This window comes from Mauremys reevesii, linkage group 6, assembly GCF_016161935.1.
Source record: "Mauremys reevesii isolate NIE-2019 linkage group 6, ASM1616193v1, whole genome shotgun sequence".
NCBI classification, from domain to species: domain Eukaryota; kingdom Metazoa; phylum Chordata; order Testudines; family Geoemydidae; genus Mauremys; species Mauremys reevesii.
Genome location: NC_052628.1, coordinates 77,190,071 through 77,211,966, shown reverse-complemented (window position 1 = coordinate 77,211,966; position 21,896 = coordinate 77,190,071). Strand labels below are relative to the sequence as shown.

Below are 21,896 nucleotides of genomic sequence, written 5' to 3'. Positions count from 1 at the left end.
AATTAGTCAGAAAATTAGTTTGAAAAACAAATAACTAATAAATAATATAATAATGTATTCACTATGAATTATTTGTTTAGGTCTCATGACAAGTTTACATGAATAAATTCCGGCTGTTTCTTAGCAAGACAAACTCCTATGACCCATTTTTTTGGAGGAAGGTTGAACTTCCCAAATCCTACAAATCTCCTATATCCCATTATTCAGTATTTATGGAAAAAGAAGAATTGTATACATTTAGCACAGCTGTGTATGACCAGGTTTGACTACAGTTAAACATTACTGAGAAATTCTATAGCACAAAAAAGGAAAACAGAACTTTTTTTACCCAGTGCATTTGCGCTGTCGACTGCTGATTCCAGTGTTGCAAGTTCTGCTGCAAGTGCTCCATGTGCTCCACTCCCCCTCCAGATGTTCAGGAAAAGATGTCCTACTGGTACATTCTCCAGCCTTACACCACTATGCCAAAAGTCAACTCTCAGATGAATAAATCAAGGCACATCCAAAATAACTTGTTGCCTTCTGTTTGCACTGGTAGCACAGCATAAGCAGGGCTTATTGAACACATCTTAAAAACATCAAGTCAAAGAAAATACTGGGAATTTAGGGCCTTTTCCAACTCGCCTTAAAATCAATAGAATTTTTCCACTGATGCCCATGATAATTTCACTTGGTTCTTACTGCATAAAACACGCCATTCTGGACTTCAAGATCATTTGGCTTCCCCTACATTCAACTACTCCAAAAAAGCACTGAAGTGAGGAGGATGAAAGTCAATACAGGTGAGAGAGAATCTATATCTAGCTATATCAATATGCTTATATGAAGTTCTGGGCTTGATGTATACATTCACATTTATTTCTGCAATTTATAATGAAAACTAATGTAATGCAGTGCACAAATGTTAGGGTAAACGACACTTTATTGATAATGGGAGGTAGGAATGCCCTATTTAGCTTTCAGAATATTTTGGGTGGAAGCCTGGCCCTAGTAAAGTCAATGGAAGTTTCAGTTGGGCCAGGATTTCACCCATTATATTTCTGTACATATACATCATTTGCCAGGAGAGGACAACTACAATTCTGCTCTCATTTATCTACTGTGTAATACGCTATATAACAGTAAATCATCTGTTAGATTTAGCTTTCAATTTTAGTTTTCTAAGAGGTGTCCAGATGCCATGGGGATAAGCACATTACAAGTGTATACATATAATTTTGCAGAGTAGGTAAATGGAATACCCCTCCCACACACACACTTAAAATATACACACACATATATAATGTGTCTATCACCATGGTATCTGGGCACCAATGGCAAAACTAAAATTCAAAGCAAAGTTTTTCAGAAATAGGACCTCAACATTTCACTCTCCAGGAATGAACATTTTGGAACATGTTATGTACTTGATAGGGTGCATATGATAGGATGCAGCCTTTGTGTTTATTAAATTTTGATCTTTTAATATGGGTCTTCAAAACTGTATCCCTTCCACCTTATGAAGCTAAACGTTCAAATGGGACATGGTTGGGCAAAAATGAACATTTTTCACAAAGCTAGTAATTTCACAAAGCTAGTAATGCTACTGTCTGAATATGACTCAGAAGTCAATTTAGGAAGCTTAAGTTATAATTCACTTTAGAAGAAATAATATATGCTCCTGAGCTTCCTCAGACAATCACATGGGAGTTGTCTGGTTACACACATATTTCTGCTAATTCAGAAATACAAATGAAAATCCATCCTTCAGTGCATCATGTTGATTTGTGACCTTCACTGGGGGATTTGTGGCCAGAAATCAATGACTGGATTACACTAATTGAGAAACAGTTTTTCCTTTATGACAGATATAATATTGATAATATTCTTTACTTAATTGATTCAGAACACTATAATGTATGTGAGAAACATAGTCACATATAAACTAGTGGTACATGAGAGGTGCAATGTAAAATAAAAGACTTGCCAGAGGCTAACTTTGAAAAAAGGTAAAATCTGCATATGACAAAACATAAATAAATCCCTTCTGCAAAATGCAGTAATAGATATTGTTCAACTATAAAAGAGGGGGCAGGTACAGATAACAGTTAATAACTTCTCTTTTATCATCTTTCTAGTAGTATATGAGCAATTTGTACTAATGGTGCTGTCCATTATAAATACAGACATCAATACTCAAACCAGTAGTCTTTTACCTACTAATAAAAAGATATATAAACTTCTTTTTACTGTACCCACTATAGTGTATTATTTTGCTGGATTCTATGGTTCAGATCCAAAGCTGATGTAAATCAGCGTAGCTCCAATGACTTAATGGGGATGTTATGCTAATTTATGCCATCTGAGAATCTGGCCCAGTATATTTTGTAATTGTACCAGGTACAAAATAATAAGAATACAATAACTGGGCATAATGACTACTGAATTTCAGTGGCATCAGTGACTCATCAAATATTTCTTTTCATTCTGAGTGAGTACTGAGCTGCCCTAGAGACCTGTTAATGTATACTGTGTACTTCTGGAAAGGACATCTTTCAGATGAAACACACAAATCAAGGCCTTGACTATTCGTGGTCATGAAATATTTGTGTAATTTAGCACAAGGTTACTTTTGTTACTCCCAGTGTGATTCCCAGTTGGGGGTAATCTTAAATTTCACCTTAATTTTTTTCAATTTCTGTCCTTAAGTGTTGTGCAGTGATGTTGGTGGAGTTGTACCACATGGTTACAACATCCTGGAATGACTGCATTTCTGTTAGATTAGCAACTTCTATATATGCAAACTGTAAAATGCTTGGGGATGCCTCTGGTTAAAAATGCCCATGTACATATAAATAGGCTTGGGATAATTAAATTTTTTTATATAATTTTGACAGGTAATATTGATGTTTAATTTTAAGCAATTTTAGATATTTTAAATTTTCACAGTGTGCAAAATTATGGGTTATGCACGGTTCCCTCAATTTTTATCTATTTAAATGTTCATTGTTGCAGGAAATTACGGGGGGAGGCGGGGAGGGGGCTCAGACAATAATTATTTAGTGGCGGTAGATGTTCAGATTAAAAAAAATTAAAGTTTTATAATCATTAAAACACAAATTGTCAATGTTACATGTCAAAATATACAACTCAATATCCTTAAATTAAACTCTAATAACTTTTCAGGCACCATTTTTCTTACTTAGCCTATCTGTAAATTTCAGTTATTATTAATGGGAATATGTTTTCATCTGTGCATGTGTGCAATGAAATTAACATTTACTGACATATACTAACAAAAATCTAATCCTTCCAATCTTACATATAAAGGTATATATAGTACTATAGATATATGGGGTAAAAGGGACTCTCCAGGAACAGTATCTGCACTAGGTAGAGGCTGAGGAATGCTCACAAATCCTTCACTTACAGAACAATTTAATCAGGATGAGCATGAAACAAGACAGACTGAGTAAATGAAATTCCCATCATCTCCTAAATGAAGGAATGTTGTACAACAATACAACATGGTCATGCTCTGAGCAAGACAGAGTAGGGCTGACTAGTTAATATGAAACTCATCTTGAACCATGACAATGGAAAGAAGAAACTTTCCTAGTCCAGTAAGATAATTACGATGTTTCAGGGATGTCTGCTTACTTTATTCTGTTAGATGTGTCTCCCACCCCACACGGCTCCTTGTTCTAGATCTAGTCTCTCCTAGTCTCCATCTTGCCTCATTATCCCAATCCAAGTCCCTCTACCCTTAGCTCTATATCACAGTCTCTCCCCATGTCCCTCAGCTCCACATCACAACCCTCATGCCTAGCTCTTTGTCCCAGTCTTCCCCCAACACCTGTGGCCCCTTGTCCAAGTGTCCCCACCACCCACCTCCAAGCTTGGACCACCAGCATTCCAGTCAGGCTTCTTCTTTTTCCATGCTGCCTTGGCCCCGCAGGGTAACACTGAGAGCACCAGATAGGAAGGCTCTTTTCTCTCTGTTTCACTGTCCAGTGCTATCACAGCCCCTGGCTGCTCAAAGGAGGAATTGCTGGGAATGTCCTGCTCGGCCCTTGCAGCATGCTCAGCCCAGAGGGAATTTAGCTGCTAAATGCTAACAATTCTCTACTGAGCACATGAGATCTGGGATTTTTAGAGGCACATAGTTTGACCAAATTTGAGCCTATTTTCATGTGGATGGCAATAGGCACATCCCTGGTACCAGTGACCCCTCTGACAAATTGTATTTCCCTGTTTCAAGTGACCCCTCTGACAAATTTAAATTCCCTGTTTCAAAGAATAGAGGCTTATCAGTTAAATGGTTGCAAGGATTCTTTTAACAAAGACAAAACAATGTATTTTTTCCTAATTTTGTTCTGAGAATTGGCTAAACCATTTTTGCTGAAATTTTCCAAAAATATTTAACATGAGGTAGACACCTAGCATGGAAAATTTCAGCCTGAACAGTTAAAGGTTGACAAAGTTATAAGCAACAGAAAACAAGGTCTTACAATGGAAACTGTTAGGCAACATTAGTATAGCTGACCCTGCTCCACTTATAATATAGCCTTAAGGCTCTCTCCTCTCAATGCATGATGGATTTATACATATATTTCTCTTTTCTCAGTAAAGAATGCTACCTTTAGCAAGAAATAGTAGTTGTTTTAAAATTTTAAATAGGCTACACAAGTCTAGTTTGCCAGTATCATTAGGGTGACACAATTTCATTATTCCAATGGAACGAACATAAATAATGGCTTGTTCCCAGTGTACACCACTGATATTATCTGAATACTTTATCTTATTCTGTTTATGGTTTTGTTTGGCTTTTAGATGATGAAAACTGTCCTTGGCTCAATGTTTTATGATTCAAAGAGTAAATTATCCCTTAGGGAGACTGCACGGGGGCTGGCAGTGTAATACCACAAGAAGAGCAAGATATATGAATGTTTCTGTGCTGTTTATTACTTTTTTCTAAAAAGAGAGTTGGCTTACACACTTGACCTCCATTTATTGTGATAGCACACATTTGGCAGAGGCCCTCTGAAGCATAAAAGCTGTTGATGGACATTTAACAGAAGTCTCACTTTAAGTGACCATTTCATTTCTTTGTTGATGAGCTTTTTAGGAAATCTGTCACTCTTTTAGGTGCTGTGACACTTTAAAACGTCTTTGAAATACACCTCTTCTGTAGTAATTTGTATACAGTCATTCTGTACTGTTTCTTTGCATTAGATTAATTCTAGTAAGTAGTGTTTGTGAGTGTCTGAAAATTCATATTTCTGCTTACAAATAAAGTACTGAAACAATGCAACAATGACATTCCATTTACAAAATGTATTCCAAAAAGAGAATTAGCTTTAAACAAAAATAGTGAAAATGTGAAAACATATTTTGGTTTGGTTAAATTAGAGATTTTTCACTCTTCATAGGGATAAATACCTTTTCCCCACACACAAGCAAGATGCTGATCTACACAAATAACTATTTAATTAGGCAAATGCATATGTGTATTCTCCCCAACTCAAATATTTACATTGTATATAGAAAAAAACTATTTTCTGGTGCTAATCAGAATAAACAGTAACTATAAAGGACTCTTTCAAACTTCTATTAATCTCCTTTCTAAAAATGTTATATCTTCAGTATAATTATATTTTGTTTCAGGTGTACACAGTAAATAGGGGCATATAGAGGATCAAATCTGTTTATTTGAAAATCTGAGACCTTAATGCTAGAGAAAATTAAAAATTATTCACTGGTACATTTTATATTTACCCTTTATGTTAAACATAAATGACACTCAATTATCTATTGCCAGTCAAAATAGCGTTTAGGTGTTGAGCCTGGTAATTTATGTTAAAATATTCAATAACGACCCTACAGTTATTATATAGTCTGTATAAAGACCACAGAACTGGATAGTGTTCATATTAGATTTTTTTCTACAGTGAAATTCATTTGTATAGTGTCATTGATTGATTTATATTTTGAACTGTTGTGAGAAACCCATAAAGACATGCTAAAATTATGAAGTGTATTTGCATATACAGTGATATCCCTATTGTATACTATGGTAATGTTATATTAATAACAGTTATTCCCAGAAATATCTAGTTATATACTGTATTTCCTAAAATTTACAAATTAAAATGATTCATCTCATATTTAAAAGTAATGTATGTGCAATTTTTCAGAAGCAATTTTCAAAATTTAATCACAATAAATTGACTGCTATATTACTTCGATTAGTTACAATAGGAAAATCAGTGGTCAGACCTTTCCAGTGTCACAGTCTGTTCCATCCATTGGTGGATCCAGTTTAGTTTTGCACTCCTTCTCACCTTCCACTTTACACCACAACCCAGTGCAAATAAAATGCTGAAAAACAAACATACATTTCTAAGGACAGAGGACTTAAATGACTGTGTATATGTAATCCATTAATTTCAGCAGGCAGTTGCTGGTTTGGTGGTACTGAAGTATGTACAGAGATAAACATCAACAAAAATTGTGGATATAGTATGCAGCAAATCCTGGCTGCACCCCCCTTGGGCATGGACACAGTTGCTGCTGGAGTGGGGGACGGATTCCAGGAGCCTGTGTACAGTCACAATCCTTGAATGTTGCCAAACTGACACAGGTAGGGCTTTGATAAGCAAGGTGGATCTACCACTATATTGATCGACTGACTTAGAGGTAGCTGTAGATGGTGTGCTACAGCCACAGTCTGAAATGAGAACTCTGTTTCCACCCACCAGCGCACAGCTCAGCTACTTGACCTATGGGCTGGGGCCCCATAGTGCATATGGACAAAAAACAGGTAGGCATAGGGGGGGCATAGTGATATACTTCTTTCTCCACGAAACTCACAGCTTCTTAAGAATTAAGAGGGCTAATAGTTTATTCCATTATTATTTTACCACTCATTCAAGCATTGAAAGGAAAGAAAGCTAGCACTGTCATTAGAAATGAAAGTATGCTTTAGAAATCACTGATTGTGAGTGTGTGTGTGTGTATATAATTTGTGAATTATGTTGACTAGAGGGCTTTGAGAATGAAGTATAATAGACTTTACTTAAAGGTGTAAAACTGAAAGGCTAAATGAAAATTGAAAGATTAGTGCACTGAGTCACCACCTCAACAGGATGTGTGGGGCAATCAAGTTAGTAAGCACATTTAAATAGTTTTTCCTGCTATTGTAAAATTCATCTAATACTTCCTAGTTTGAATCATTTTAGAACACCACACTACTGCAGTGACAATCTCAAAGAATGATCTATTTTGGTGGCTCTCCAACAAACTAGAATGTAGCAGGAAGTTGTCACAGATGAAAATAAAAAAGAATTTTTAGGTTAAGTAAAATTTATTTTTCTACTGAATATCCCAGACAGTCTGGTCAATAGGGCATTCAGCTCATAAATGCTTATGTCTATTTTAATTTTAGCTTTGCAGTTCACCCTTAAATCAAATATGAATTTTCTAACACAATAAAGACTGAAGTGAGTTTTCAAAACCCAAGTGAATATTTGTAAAACTTCTGCTATTGCTCAAATAATATAGAAAACATTTTTAGACACTATTAATCTCCCTGACGACTTCCTCAAATGTTCCCTGTTCACTCCATCCCAATGGTTCCTGCTTCCTGATATACTTCCATTCCTTCATAATCCTCTCTCCCCTGGAAGCAACTCAACACTCAACTGAAGCTGGCATTCACATAGAACGGATATTAAATAAGATGACAAGACAAATTATAATGGTTTTTCATTAAGGGGTCATAAAATTTTAGCTGTTATAGATGGAAAGAACAGTTGGTCCTTCAGCCCATCCTCTAGCTTCAGGAGAGGACAGTTTTTATTTTTCCCTGAAAGGAAGTCGAGCCATGAACATTGCTGCTTATTGTAATTCCTCAGTGGCTCCTGAAAGCCTCTTCTTTTTGTCCCTACAGAGAAATTACAAGGCTGTCTTATCCTCAAGAGAGAGGAATCAAGTTCAGAATTGTGACTTCCTTCCCCTTCTTTGCCCCCACCCCTATTTTGTTCCCCTCCCTTACCTGGAAACCAGATGGAAGTGAACAGGCCCAGCTGTGGCTGGATGACTGCTTGAAGGTTATTGCTTGTGCAATCTGATGCCCACAAAATATGGACAGTGCAGGGGCAAGAAGGATCAGGAGAGACAGGGGGATAAAAGAAACAGATCAGCACCAGGTTCTCAGAATCCAGGGTCACTAGAAGACAAGATGTGGTCTGTCTGTCTTAAAATCTTTATTATTCTGGCAAAATTGAATAATAGTTTCTGGTCTTTGATATGATGCATGAAAAATGTGTTTATATTATGTTTTCTAAATAAAATGGTACCTGAAAAAACCTCATTGTAAGGGAAATATCATTTAATAAATGTTTGTATCTGGGCCAGGGCATAGGACTACCTGCAAATGTCAATGTGTGTCTTGTATGTAAATATGTCAGTAGTAACATCTTACAAAATGAAGAGATTTATTTCAGTAGGTCAGAGAATTGTACAGAAACAAAGGTCAGGACGACAATGAGCCAAATTCATCCCTGGAGTATTGCCAATGGACTTACACCAAGGAAGAAATTGATCTAATAAGGCATCATATGTTTATAAATATCTCATCAAAACTCTAAAAAAAAATGTTAGAGCTGGCCCTAGCCTAAATACTTATACATCACAGTGTAATTTGTTTTATGGTTTAAGGTCCAAAGAGAAAAGCTAACTTTGCATTTCTAAAACTAAGTTTTAAGCAAACTTTTTTTTAAAGCTCATAACTGTAAGGGAAGCATTAAAGTTAGGAACAAGCCTTCCAGGCCAATTCCTGAAGACTATGCGGATAAGACAGGCATCACGCCTTCTACTGTTGTAGTCCTATTCCAAATAAGAAATGAGAGAAAAGCAAATAGTAAGATCAGTTCAACCTCGCTGGAGCAAGGATATAGGTAAACTGACAATAACAATGAAATCAAAACAAGACTTCCTATTCATAGCTCAGATAAGAACCTTATTTGTATTTTATATCCTGGATCTACATACCTAAATGACTACATTTGAAGAAACAGTTCTCCAAGAGTTCAAGATACAAAATCCAAAATCTTCCCTTTTAGAGTGTATTTTACCCCTTTTAACTTTCAACTTGTACCCAAAGAACTTCAAATACATAGGAACGCAAAGCTGGCTGCAATTGACCATAAATCATAAAAGATTGACTTCCAATCATAAAAGATGTATGACCAGATTTACATAGGTCTTTTGGTGCCTAAATATATAGATGGGTTTCTAGTTACAAAAACACCTAAGCAGATTGTAAGTTTATGGCAGTTAGGTGCCTATCCAGTTTTGATGCTTTTGTAAATCTCACTAGATGTCTACCTGCCTCTAGGCACCTAAATACCTTTGTAAATAGCCTGTGGCCCTTAACCCCCACCACCTAAACTTATCCTAGAGAGAGGATGTAATCAATTTAGATGGCCATTGCACCTAAAGTCAACTATCTCCTAGGTTCACTCCCTCCCTTTTCACTACATTTTTAATAAAAGGTAAACAAATTACTAAGCACATTTACATTAGAGAAAAAGAACACACACATATAAAGTCTGATGTATTCTCACTGGGAATTACGATACATTAAGATGACTCTGATATTTAACTCCATCTTTGAGCCTTCATCAAAGGCCCCTATGAACTGACCAACCCAAGAACATGCAAGCCTCCGGTAATGGCTAATATTGGCAGAAGACCTATAAATTGTCTCTCCTGCCCACTATGCTTCACCAAAGATATCAGGTGATCTCCTGTTATTAAAGCCACATGAATGACCTTTTTAGCTCTATGCCTGCTATCAGCTACCAAGACCAGTCTCTCATCAGCCACTTCTTTAGAAATTGGCCCAGATTTTAAATCAAACAAATTCTCTCTTATTCCTACCTACTTATTCCTACTCTACCTACCTTATAAGGTAGGTAGACTACTCTACCTACCTTATAAGGTAGGTAGAGTATTAGTGCCTTTGGCAGCCACACTAGAAAATCATTTAGTTTCATACACGGATTTATTTGATTTAGAAAATCAACGTTTTTTTAAAATGCACAAACCCACACAATTATGCGATGGTATTATAAACATCTTAATATATCTGAATACCAAAAAAAATCGGTCATTCTGAATTTAACTGACAGAAATGTTAACACAAGTTGGTAATGTTGCATCTGCTAATGAATAGATACCTAAATTCCGTTCAAGTTACAAGAGTAGTCTCTCTAACTTCAGCTCAAGCATCTTGTAAAGGGAAATCATGCCTCACCAATCTACTAGAATTCTTTGAGAGGGTCAACAAACATGTGGATAAGAGGGATCCTATGGATATAGAGAATTTAGATTTTCAGAAAGCCTTTGACAAGGTCCCTCACCAAAAGCTCTTAAGTAAGCAGTCATTAGATAAGACAGAAGGTTCTCTCGGATTGGTAACTGGTTAAAACAGGGGTCGGCAATCTGTGGCATGCGAGCCAATTTTAACTGGCACACTGCTGCCAGCCGCTGCCGGCCTGAGTGAATGGAACCCCTGGCCAGCAGAGGCCGAGCGGGGCCGGCGGCCAGGACACCAGGTGGCAGGAGCCAGTGGATGGAACCCCAGACCGGCCCCACTCACCTTGCTGCCCCACTCACCTTGCAGCCTGGAGTACTGGCAGCCAGCCCAGGGCTCTGCCCCCGGCCTGGTCCCAGCACTCTGCAACACTTATCAAAAATTACAGTACAATTGGCTTAGAAACTTGAAAACTTAAAAACTTTGTTTATATATTACAGTAATTGTTAAAACATGTATAATGTTCATAAATACATAGGTTTGATGAAAAAAAGTAGTTGTACTTACGTGCCTGTGCTTAATTTGTGTTTTCGATGATTTACCTTCTAAAAAAATCTTGCACATCTTGCGCCCTGAGAAGGGGCATCTCACACTCCCAAGGGGTGCGTGCACCCCAGGTTAAGAATCATTGCACTAAACTGATAAGATCTGCATTTTAATTTAATTTTAAATGAAGCTTCTCAAACATTTTAAAAAACTTGTTTACTTTACATACAACAATAGTTTAGTTATATAATATAGACTTATAGAGAGATACCTTCTAAAAACGTTAAAATGTATTACTGGCACACGAAACCTCAAATTAGAGTTAATAAATGAAAACTCGGCACACCACTTCCCAAAGGTTGCCGACCCCCTGGGTTAAAAGATAGGAAACAAAGGGAAAGAATAAATGGTCAGTTTTCAGAATGGAGAGAGGTTAATAGTGGTGTCCCCCAGGGGTCTGTTCTGGGACCAGTCTTATTCAACATATTCATAAATGATCTGGAAAAAAGTGTAAACAGTGAGGTGGCAAAATCTGCGGATGATACAAAACTACTCAAGATAGTTAAGTCCCAGGCAGACTGTGAAGGACTACAAAAGGATCTCTCAAAACTGGATGACTGGGCAACAAAATGGCAGATGAAATTTAATGTTGATAAATGCAAAGTAATGCACATTGGAAAACATAATTCCAACTATACATATAAAATGATGGGGTTTAAATTAGCTGTTACTACTCAAGGAAGAGATCTTGGAGTCACTGTGGATAGTTCTCTGAAAACATTCACTCAATGTGCAGTAGCAGTCAAAAAAGTGAACAGAATGTTGGGAATCATTAAGAAAAGGATAGATAATAAGAGAGAAAATATAATATTGCCTCTATATAAATTCATGGTATACCCACACCTTGAATACTGTGTGCAAATGTGGTCGCCCCATCTCAAAAAAAATATATTGGACTTGGAAAAGGTTCAGAAAACGGCAACAAAAATGATTAGGGGTACGGAACAGCTTCTGTATGAGGAGAGATTAATAAGACTGGGACTTTTCAGCTTGGAAAAGAGATGACTAAGGGGAGATATGATAGAGCAGTGTTTCCCAAACTTAGGACGCCGCTTGTGTAGGGAAAGCCCCTGGCAGTCTGGGTCAGTTTGTTTACCTGCCCAGTCTGGAGGTTCCGCCGATCACGGCTCCCACTGGCCACAGCTCGCCGCTCCAGGCCAATGGGGGCTGCTGGAAGCAGTGTGGGCTGAGCCGCTGCTTCCAGCAGCTCCCATTGGCCTGGAGCACCGAACCGCAGCCAGTGGGAGCCGTGATCGGCAGAACCTGCGGACGGGGCAGGTAAAGAAACCGGCCCAGCCCGCCAGGGGCTCTCTCTACACAAGCAGTGTCCCAAGTTTGGGAAACACTGTGATAGAGGTATATACAATCATGACTGGTGTGGAGAAAGTAAATAAGGAAGTGTAATTTACTCCTTCACATAACACAAGAATTAGGGGCCACCAAATGAAATTAATAGGCAGCATGTTTTAAAACAAACAAAAGGAAGTATTTTTTCACACAATGCAAAGTCAATCTGTGGAACTCCTTGCCAGAGGATGTTGTGAAGGCCAAGACTATAACAGGTTCAAAAAAGAGCTAGATAAGTTCATGGAGGCTAGGTCCATCAATGGCTATTATCCAGGATGGGTAGGGATGGTGTCCCTAGCCTCTGTGTGCCAGAAACTGAGAATGGGCGACAGAGGATGGATCACCTGATGATTCCCCGTTTTGTTCATTCCCTCTGTGGCAACTGGCATTGGCCACTGTCGGAAGACAGGATACTGGGCTAGATGAACATTTGGTCTGACCCAGTATGGCTGTTCTTATCTTCTTAGACCACCACCCCTCCAGACAAACTTACAAGCAGTGGGTAGTGATGTGCTGGGTTGAGTTTGCTGGGTTTTCCCCTTGAAGAATACTAGGGGTTCCCTGGCCCATCTGAACCAATTGTAACTTATTTAGTGTCAGGTTGTATCACTGGTTACTACTCTGGATCTAACTGGCTGGGAGGGAGCTTTACCCTCTCCCTTCCATTTTTTAAGGCTGAGCTTTGGGAGGAGCAAAACACTATTCAGGCTCCCTTCCTACTTGCAGCAGGATTTCCCCTCCCACCTATGTACTTGGGGGTGGGGGAGAAAGAGCCTAGGAGAAGCAGTCAGTCCTTTCCTTGGAATATTGTGTGTGTGTGTTAATGACCAAATTGGATGTTGTTGTTACGGGGACTAACCATTGCATTTTCTTTTCTGTTTGGGCCATGCCAGAATCTTATATTTCAGTAAGTCATGTTGCAACTTTGGGGTCCTATGGAGTCTTTACAGTGGTATGAATTTATCTGTTTGGGCAGGGATGGGCATGTAGCTCCCAAAATTTTGAATCTTTGTTGTTGGGACTGAGAGACTCACCCACAAAACCTTTCTGGGGTCTGACTCAGTGATGATTCTAACCTCCTTGACAGGGAGAAGTGTGGGCCTGGGTGAGCTGGACAGTTTATCAGATGGGATATCTGTCTGACCTTGGGATCTATCAGTTAGGACAAAGGGTGGCTTAGCATGATCGGCCTGAAAGGATACAGGCACCTTCTCCTTCAAGGATTATATTACCTTCCCACTCCCTTTCATTTATGTCATTTATGTTTATTTAACAAAACTACACCCTCCTATAGCAAAATTATCCATAGTTTGTGAAATGTCTTTTGGAGGATCCACTGAATCCACCTGCACTGATAGGATGAGTAGGACACAGCTTTCAACTACTTTTGGTAGGACACCAATTTATGTACTTGGCTCTTGAAAAGGCCTAGAAAACTGACCTTTCTATTACATTAAAACCTACCCATTTGAATTCTTTTTTGGTGTCTGGTCTTATTTTACCTGAGTTAACACAAAGGTCATTTTTTATTGTTCATCAAACAATCTTGATGCTGCATAAGTTACATCATGCTAATCTCAGAATCTGAAGAAAACTGTAAGTATATAAGAATATACTTGCATACTTATGTGCACCAGCTATGACTGCAGATTATTATTTATTGATCAGTGAAGCCCGTGCTGTATATCAGACTAGAACACAAAGAGAAACAACAACTTCAGAGACTGAGAGGAAACATAATTTAGGCTCTTTTCAAATGGTAACAATGATGGTGTAATATTGACTCGGGTTACATAGAGGACTAATAGCACAGAGAAGACGAGAGATGTAATAGAGAATTTGTGGATACACACATGAGATATTGTGTGTGAGATATTTGATATACAAGCCCAAGAGCCATATAAAATACACACTACAACAAAAAAAGCAAACTGATTTTTTTAAACTGATCTAAATTCTGTTAATATCTTCTGGAAGAATGCATCTAACCTAAAGTCTATAGCATGGTTACACATGGTCTGTTAAACTCCCAAAGAATTAGGTGTGACATTGAAAAAGTGTGAATATTTTGCTTGTTTTAAAATATTTAGTATCCTCATTAGATACTTTGTATGTGCTTCAAAAGCTATTTAAATACTTCAGATGGTTTAGTAGCTGCACTGGAAATAATTAGCTATGTTTATTTAATTCCTTGCTGTATTTCATGATTTCCCAGCATCATTATACATTTCATTAATAATTTACAAATGATCTTTAATGTAGTTTTGGTATCTAAACTGTGCATTTTTAGCTATTTTTACATTTGTTTTTGCATACAATAAATATAAAGTATTCAGCACAAATATGCAGAACGAAAACTCTTAAACAACAATATGCTTTAGACTCTCTCAGGTGACAGAGTTCCTTTGGTTAAATAAATCCTGATATTTCCTGCTGACATTTGATTTAATGTATGTAAGTTGAGAGAACAATCAAGATTAAAGTTTTACACTGGAGAGTTTGTGTGTCACAGTCTCTTTGTCAGACCATCTTTCCTAACCCTTCAGGTCATATGCTCTACTCTGCACAAAAGTGATAGGTTTACTCATATTTACAGTTGTACTTTTATCACTGAAGTAATGCAGTCAGAATTTTTCAAAACAAGACTTTTCTGACATTTTAGGATTTTTACGTGTGTGTGTGGGTGCAAATCATAAGAAACAGCTGAACACTTTCACTGGGAACTTTAAGTGCTGCCAGTTAAACCATCATTGCAAGGGAGGCTAATAGAAAGCTGGAGCTCAGCAACAACACTGTAGTGAAACACAAACCAGAGCACTGAACCTTGGGTCAGAACTTCACTCTTCTAGGGGTAAAACTTTCTCTTTTCCCCATCTTGGACAGTTAAGTTATGATTACAAAGTTTAGCTCTAATACAGTATGTTCCCTCTCCTGTACATGGTTATCACAGTACAAGAGAAATTAAAATTATTGGACTAACAATAGGAAATAAGATTTATCTGAGGATATAAAATAATACTGGTGACACTTCATTTTTATAAACTATACATTAATTTACTATTTATATAGTACAATAGTACACAGCAATGTACAACAAAAAAGCTTTGCCAAACTAAACAGAGATTTCCCCTTCCAAAAGGACTTATGAGGCATCCATTCTAACAGCAAAACCTTGTATATTACAAAATGAACAACATTAACAAATGCAGAAACAGTGTGGCAGGGGTCACTGGGACTGGAACATTTCAAAGAACAGTTGGCTTTTCTGGAAGTTTTTGAAGGAAAAAAGAGTGAGGGATATTTGTGTATGTCAAGTGGAATGCCATTCCAGTCATATGAACAGCTGGGAAGGAGGATAAAAGTTGGGACTATGCAAGAAAGACAAAAAGAGCAGCTAAGAGCCATGCTTGTGCAGAGTGGAGATAGTGGGAACAGTAGTGGTGGCGATAAGGACAGATATGTAGACAAGAATATAATATTTCCATAACTTTTGCTCTTTTCATCATGAGCTTTCCCTTGGACTTTCTTAAAAGTTGCCATGCTATACAACCACTCTATTCATTCTCTATAAAGCTCACAGCTGTGTTATGACAAGAATTGCTTTAGTGAAGTTGACTAGATAGCATTCACATCCTGGACTTTAATCTTCAAGGCCAATATTTTGCAGTTCTACAATTGTACTCAATTATCAGGTTCTACTCATGAACCATTATCTTACTTTCTGTTATTCAAAAGAATGGTAGGAACTAATTGATTCTTACTTGAAGCACAGTGAGCATAAAAGCAAACTTGGCAGTTTTACAAGATAATCACAGTGACAGTATAAATCTTACACTGAAAGATACACAGACACTTTGTTCTTGAAAGGGCTTTAGGCTACTCTTCTCAGACTACATAAATTACAGCCTTCATCTTAAAGCATGTTCACAGGGTTAAAAAAAATCTTCAACATAAAGATTAGGCACCATTCAAGGAACAGGAATGTGGGCCAACTTAGTAGCTCCCAGAGATAACTCTGCAGGGTAGATGTTGTTAGTACTCTGCTGTGGCAGGTATTGTAGGAAAGCGAGACCACGTGAAGGGAAGTACATGGAATCTCTCCCTTGTCTCCCAGGATTATCAGAGAGATTGTGTGCTGGAACCTTGGCAATGAGGGAGATGTGATTGGTATATCTAATATTACCATATAATGTGATTACAGATAGTCTTACAAGTTCTGCTTAATCAAATATATGGGCAGTCAGATCTTAGAAGAAATGCATTGTTAGTTGTGGTTCAGTTCTTTTTAGCAGCTGCACATATCACTAGTAACGTTTATTCCCCACCTGACAGAATACATTTCTTGGGCGTATAGTTGTTTAACTTGACTATATACTTTCACAAATAAAAAACCCTAGAACAGATGGACCATGGGGCATTCAAAACTAAATATCAGAAATTAACAGAGGACAAGTCCAGGAAAGTAAGTACACTATTCTCAAGAAGACAGTCAAATTAGCATCAGGATAATAAACTTGACTTAATTGTTGGTGTTCCTGAAAGTAGCAAGGACCACTAAAGAAGCACTAAAGACAGCCTGAGAGACAGCTTGGCAAAGCATCTTGGGGAGTATATGCAACTTGCAGGTGATTAATTGCCCATCTAACTTCACCTGGTTTCCTTAGGATAACATTCCTGATTTATTTCCCCCCAGTAAAGGGACAGGGAAATTAGGAGAGTACAAAGGTATCATGCAACTGCACATACATTTGACAGTCTGGCCCATAAATTGTAGTTTAATGAGAGCTAATGAGAGTTTTTGTACAGGCTGCAGAAAGAAGTGGAAAAGAAAAAATTTCCTTCCCTGACCCCTTGGAAAGGAGCAACTACAGTGAGGCCCACAGTGGATCATGACAAAATCTTGTATTTTAACTGCTTCCATGGATGGGAGGGTGGGTGCTGCTCCACCTTTTCCTGCAGCAGCATGGACATAAGTAGTCCCCCTTCTCTTCTGGCCACCTGGGGGAGGGGGGGGGAGGGACGGGGCAGCGTCCCCACACTGATCTGGTATGAAGCTGCAAGTAACACTCTGGCTTCCTAGCCCTTAAAGGGAAAATACACCTTTTCCAAGAAGCCAGACAATGGCCCCATCACTTAATGTGCAGTGAGGTCATTTACTTCAGAGGGTCCATGACTTCACTGGATGCATTTTTCTATTTTTATACTGAAATCAGCATGCTAATGGTGCACATTAAAGCTCCAATCCAGCACCACTATAACAGGGCCGAAGCAATAAATAAAACATGCCTATATTGACTTTCACATGCAAAGTGTAAAACCGGTTACAAATCAGTAATTCTCTCTTTCATGCTGTCACTGAAAAAATAACTGCTCTAAAGTAAACAACAATCCTTACCTGCATTTCTTGACAAAATGAAGCCATAGGTCCAAAGAGAATCTGACACTGTTCATCTGCAGTGTACGTCATTCCTGGCAGTTTGGAGGGAATAATCACAGAATTGAGGCTTTGGGGACTTGTCTGTAGCAAACAGTTACTGGCCTTTGACCTGCCAATATGCAGAAATTCATAAAATGTTGAATAATATTAATAAAGGTTGGCTATTTTGTTGACATAGAACATATGCAATTACTATAAAAAAGCATTAACAGATCTTAAGCAGCATTTTGCTGACATTTAGACCTGTTAATTTAACAAAGTTCTTTCTTTTGCTGTTGTATATTTACAGAAAGGCAAAACAGATTACAAGCAGCTATAAGGATTTCAGGAAAATACTTGGAAAACATTTTAGTGTAAGTATTACATAATTTAATTGGTTAAAATTATATGGGTTTTTAATAAATATTTATAGAGCTCACTTTTTTCACCCTGATTTTAAATGTCAGTGTTTTTCAAGTACCAAGATATCAGTTAGCACTCAGTTTTCACACAAAATTAAAGAAAAAGGGCGATGAAAATATATGGACCTCCATTGCACTTGAGTTCTAAATGGACACATCTACAGATTGTCCTTGAATCTCTACCATTCCAGTGCCAGCTCCAATACAGACCTTCTAAGGACTGCTCAATTGTAAGTAGTAAATTTTCAGTAGGCATATCTATCAATTCAAGAGAGTTATTCTTGAGGGTTATTCCTTATACAATGCATGGGCACAATGTAGGTGTCCTATTTTGGTATGATTCCATGTATCTTATTCTCAGTTAGAGAACTCATAAAATATTTCTATTAAAATAATATTATTTCCCCATGTTATTTGTTATTGAATGACAACATAGGACATGATGTAATCTGTAATATGTTATGTGCAAAATAGAGATCAATACAGATGTCATTTTAAACACACAAACTTCCTCATGCATATTTTTTCCCCATATCTTTGTTAATGTATTTTCTTTTGTTGATAAGGTGGCTTTTTGGTGGTTAATATGCAGCTATTATTAACAGTATTTCCTTTTTAACCTCATACAGAAGCTGGTAGAGAGTATTAAGTATTTGGCGTATCTGAAACTTAGATCAACTAAAGTCAAAGAATTACTTTAAGCAATGCTATTTCTTGACTGAATTACCTGAGGAATCTTTCTAGATCTTCCCTGCTGCAACGAGACCAGGAAACATCACCAAGATTCTGTCCTTTAATCCATTCTCCAGACATGATATGGAGACCATCTGCACAGGATGGGTGGTCATTGTCATGATTTATTCCCATGCTGAATTTTGAAAATATTAAAAAATAAAAAACATATTTTAAGAAAACAGCATAATAAATGGTTTTCAAAATGGTTACGAACATAAGAATGGCCATACTGGGTCAAACCAAGGGTCTGTCTAGCTCAGTATTCTGTCTCTCAACAGTGGCCAATGCCAGGTGCTTCAGAGGGAATGAACAGAACAGGCAACCACTGAATGATCCATACTCTGACATTCACTCCCAGTTTCTGGCAGTCAGAGGCTAAAGACACCCAGAGCATGAGGCTGCATCCCAGACCATCGTGGCTAATAGCCATTGATGGACCTATCCTCCATAAACTTATCTAATTCCATTTTGAACTCATTTATACTTTTGGCCTCCACAACAAACTGCATTTCTCCCACTAATGAATGAGAAGACCATCATGAGCTTACATAACAAAGCCAGTGAATCACAGTGTAATTCTGCATTGAACTTGTTTTCATTACACATTGGTTTGTTTATTGTTGACTACTTGCATTTAGCTAACTAATAAGTGAGATTTATTGTTAAAATATCCTGAGCGGAAGTTTAATGTATACTTACAATTTCAAAAATTCACAGAGTTTTGGTTGCAGTACCTTTTATTTCAAATAATAGCAATAGAATGACTCAAGGGAACTATATCCAAAGGACAAATGTGGTGAATGCTCCCACAGGACACTGCCATGCAGGAGTCATAAAATTCTGCAACAAAATCTATTTGTGGCTGCCACTTTGAATTTGCTCAGTTGTTGCTTTTGAATATTCACTATCACTTGAAAAAAAACCTATTTTATTGTAGGCAATATTCAGGTGGGTTTTTTTAAGTGAAAAAAAGGCACTTTAAAACCTTCAAAAGTAGCTATGTGGATACACACAGATCTGCTATGTGAAAAGTAAATAAAACAGTCTCGGCTGCTTTTGACTTTAAAAGTCACTATAAGGATATTCTTCAGAGCAGGGTATACAGAGTGGTTGATGGGCTTTTGCAGCTTCTTCAGGATTCAAGAGAGCCCTGTAGTTTGTACTATAGCAAAGCAAAACGTTGTAGGTGATACCACTACATAAGCACTACTCCCTATGTGCTGGCCCCTTATACTCATCAGGTATATTCACTTAAGTTGGCTATCTTGGTCATTTCTCACAAATAGTCCTTGCTTTCAGCTGAATAAATGCATCAATGCAATTTTTCCGGCATGAAAAGTCAGTTACCTCTAGACCAGTACTAAGTGCTTATATCACATACCTCCCTACATCTCACCATCCTTTGTTTACTTTGATATTAAAATGTAAACAACAAAAAACAAAAACACTGCACAACCCTGCCAACTTTCCCTCCTGGCCAAACTGTGCCCCGCACAAAGCTGTTCAGTCAAATATCAGTAATGCTAGGTCAAGTTTTATATGAGGTACCACAGCTCATGTTACATTGTGCTTATTAATGAAAGGAATTTAATTCCCCAATAAGACACTGTTTTGTAGGACTCTTGTGCCTGCCAGGCTGCTCAACAGAAGTGCTGCTGCTGCTGCTAGCTTGGAGCCCCTACTGGAATGTGCACAGTACACAGTGTGGGATGCTGAGGCAGCTGTCTGTGCATGAATCTTCAGGGAGAATTTTGTGAATGGATTATAGAATTGGGGTGAAGATACATTTATTTCATGCTCATTTTAATTTCTCACTTTTTCTGAGCTGGTTAGTGCATTACTACACTAGTGTTTCCACACCTAACCTCCATTGATGTGAACCCTGGCTAGTTAAGACTCTTGATTGACTGAACTCTTTCTTGTCCCCACACACCCAGTGCCACATTTTCCCATTTATCAAAAACTTTGATAAATTCTGAAAGTTAGAGATGTCCTCCATAATCTCTGGGTAAACCTTCCCTCTGTCTGAACAATGGAAGGCAAGTTAATTGGACGACTGGAGCCGCCACAAAACAAAACAAAAAGCTATACTGCAGCAAATGTCAGTAGAAAGGTACAAAGATCACACAAAGGAGTTGCCCATATGCACATTCAATAACACGACTATAGAGCTTAAAGGTATATTCTGTGGAAAAGAAACTCCACAGCAGAAAATGCCATAGAGAATAAAGTGAATCTGTTCGAGTTCAAGCTATGAAAGACAAATTTGTCTTGGAAAGTGACCAAACTGAGAGGCCCCAAGGTTCTTTGTGTCACCATGACCCAGTTGATATTCTTCAAAAGACCGCACAGAATGTTGTGACATGCTAAGATTTCAGTACTCTGAGAAGAAATAAGAAAATAGGAAGATCCTAATACAAACACTAAATAGTACATATTATATTGCTAGACAAGAACTTGTACCACAAAGCCCTTATATTGAACAAGCTGAAAATATGCCTTTAAGTGGACAGGTTAGCAGCAACTTTATTCCGTTGCTTTGTTTTCAGGCAGAATATGATCATGATATTTCCAAGCAGATGAAAAAGAATCAAGACAAATTCAAAATCCGATTATTCAAAATGAGATAATGGAAATCATGGTTCTTAAAATCATGAGGGATATTTCTGAGAAAATTTCTGGACAGTAGTATAGAAATATGGTAGATGAAACAGACTTCAAAAAAGAGCTTGTAGTTTTGTATCCGTAACTATCAGAGACAATGTTATGATGATTACATCAGTATGGCAGGCTTAGTATCAGTTGTAACAAGCAGATTACAACAGGTGGAACCACAAGCACCTGGTTCATTGCTATGGACACGCTTTGAATTTGGAACGCCAGGATGCTCTTAAGAATAATGCTATCCTAAGAGATACTCTTGAAATTGTTTACAAAATCATAAAATTAATTTTAAGAAGTCACCCAAATGAGGCGTCTCTGGCCTCTGTTTAACAAGATGGACTCTCTGAAGCCAATGCTTCTGCACAGTTTCTGAGAACCACCTTTCATTGTGTGCAACTTGAGAGGC

The 21,896-nt window shown here is 37.7% G+C and overlaps 1 protein-coding gene across 9 annotated transcripts in view; it reads right to left on the bottom strand.

Annotated features, from left to right (window-relative positions):
- Window positions 1-21,896, bottom strand: part of ADAMTS19 (ADAM metallopeptidase with thrombospondin type 1 motif 19) — a 381,231-nt gene that overhangs the window by 78,001 nt on the left and 281,334 nt on the right. For all 9 annotated transcript variants that reach the window (XR_005600317.1, XM_039544208.1, XM_039544213.1 and 6 more), the window contains 4 exons: window positions 18,819-18,959; window positions 17,649-17,799; window positions 6,259-6,360; window positions 329-459 (listed from right to left, as the gene is read on the bottom strand). Coding sequence is in view for 8 of the 9 variants with exons in the window: in XM_039544208.1 (XP_039400142.1) it covers window positions 329-459; window positions 6,259-6,360; window positions 17,649-17,799; window positions 18,819-18,959 (525 nt within the window). In the remaining variant the exon portion in view is untranslated. The remainder of the gene's footprint in view (window positions 1-328; window positions 460-6,258; window positions 6,361-17,648; window positions 17,800-18,818; window positions 18,960-21,896) is intronic.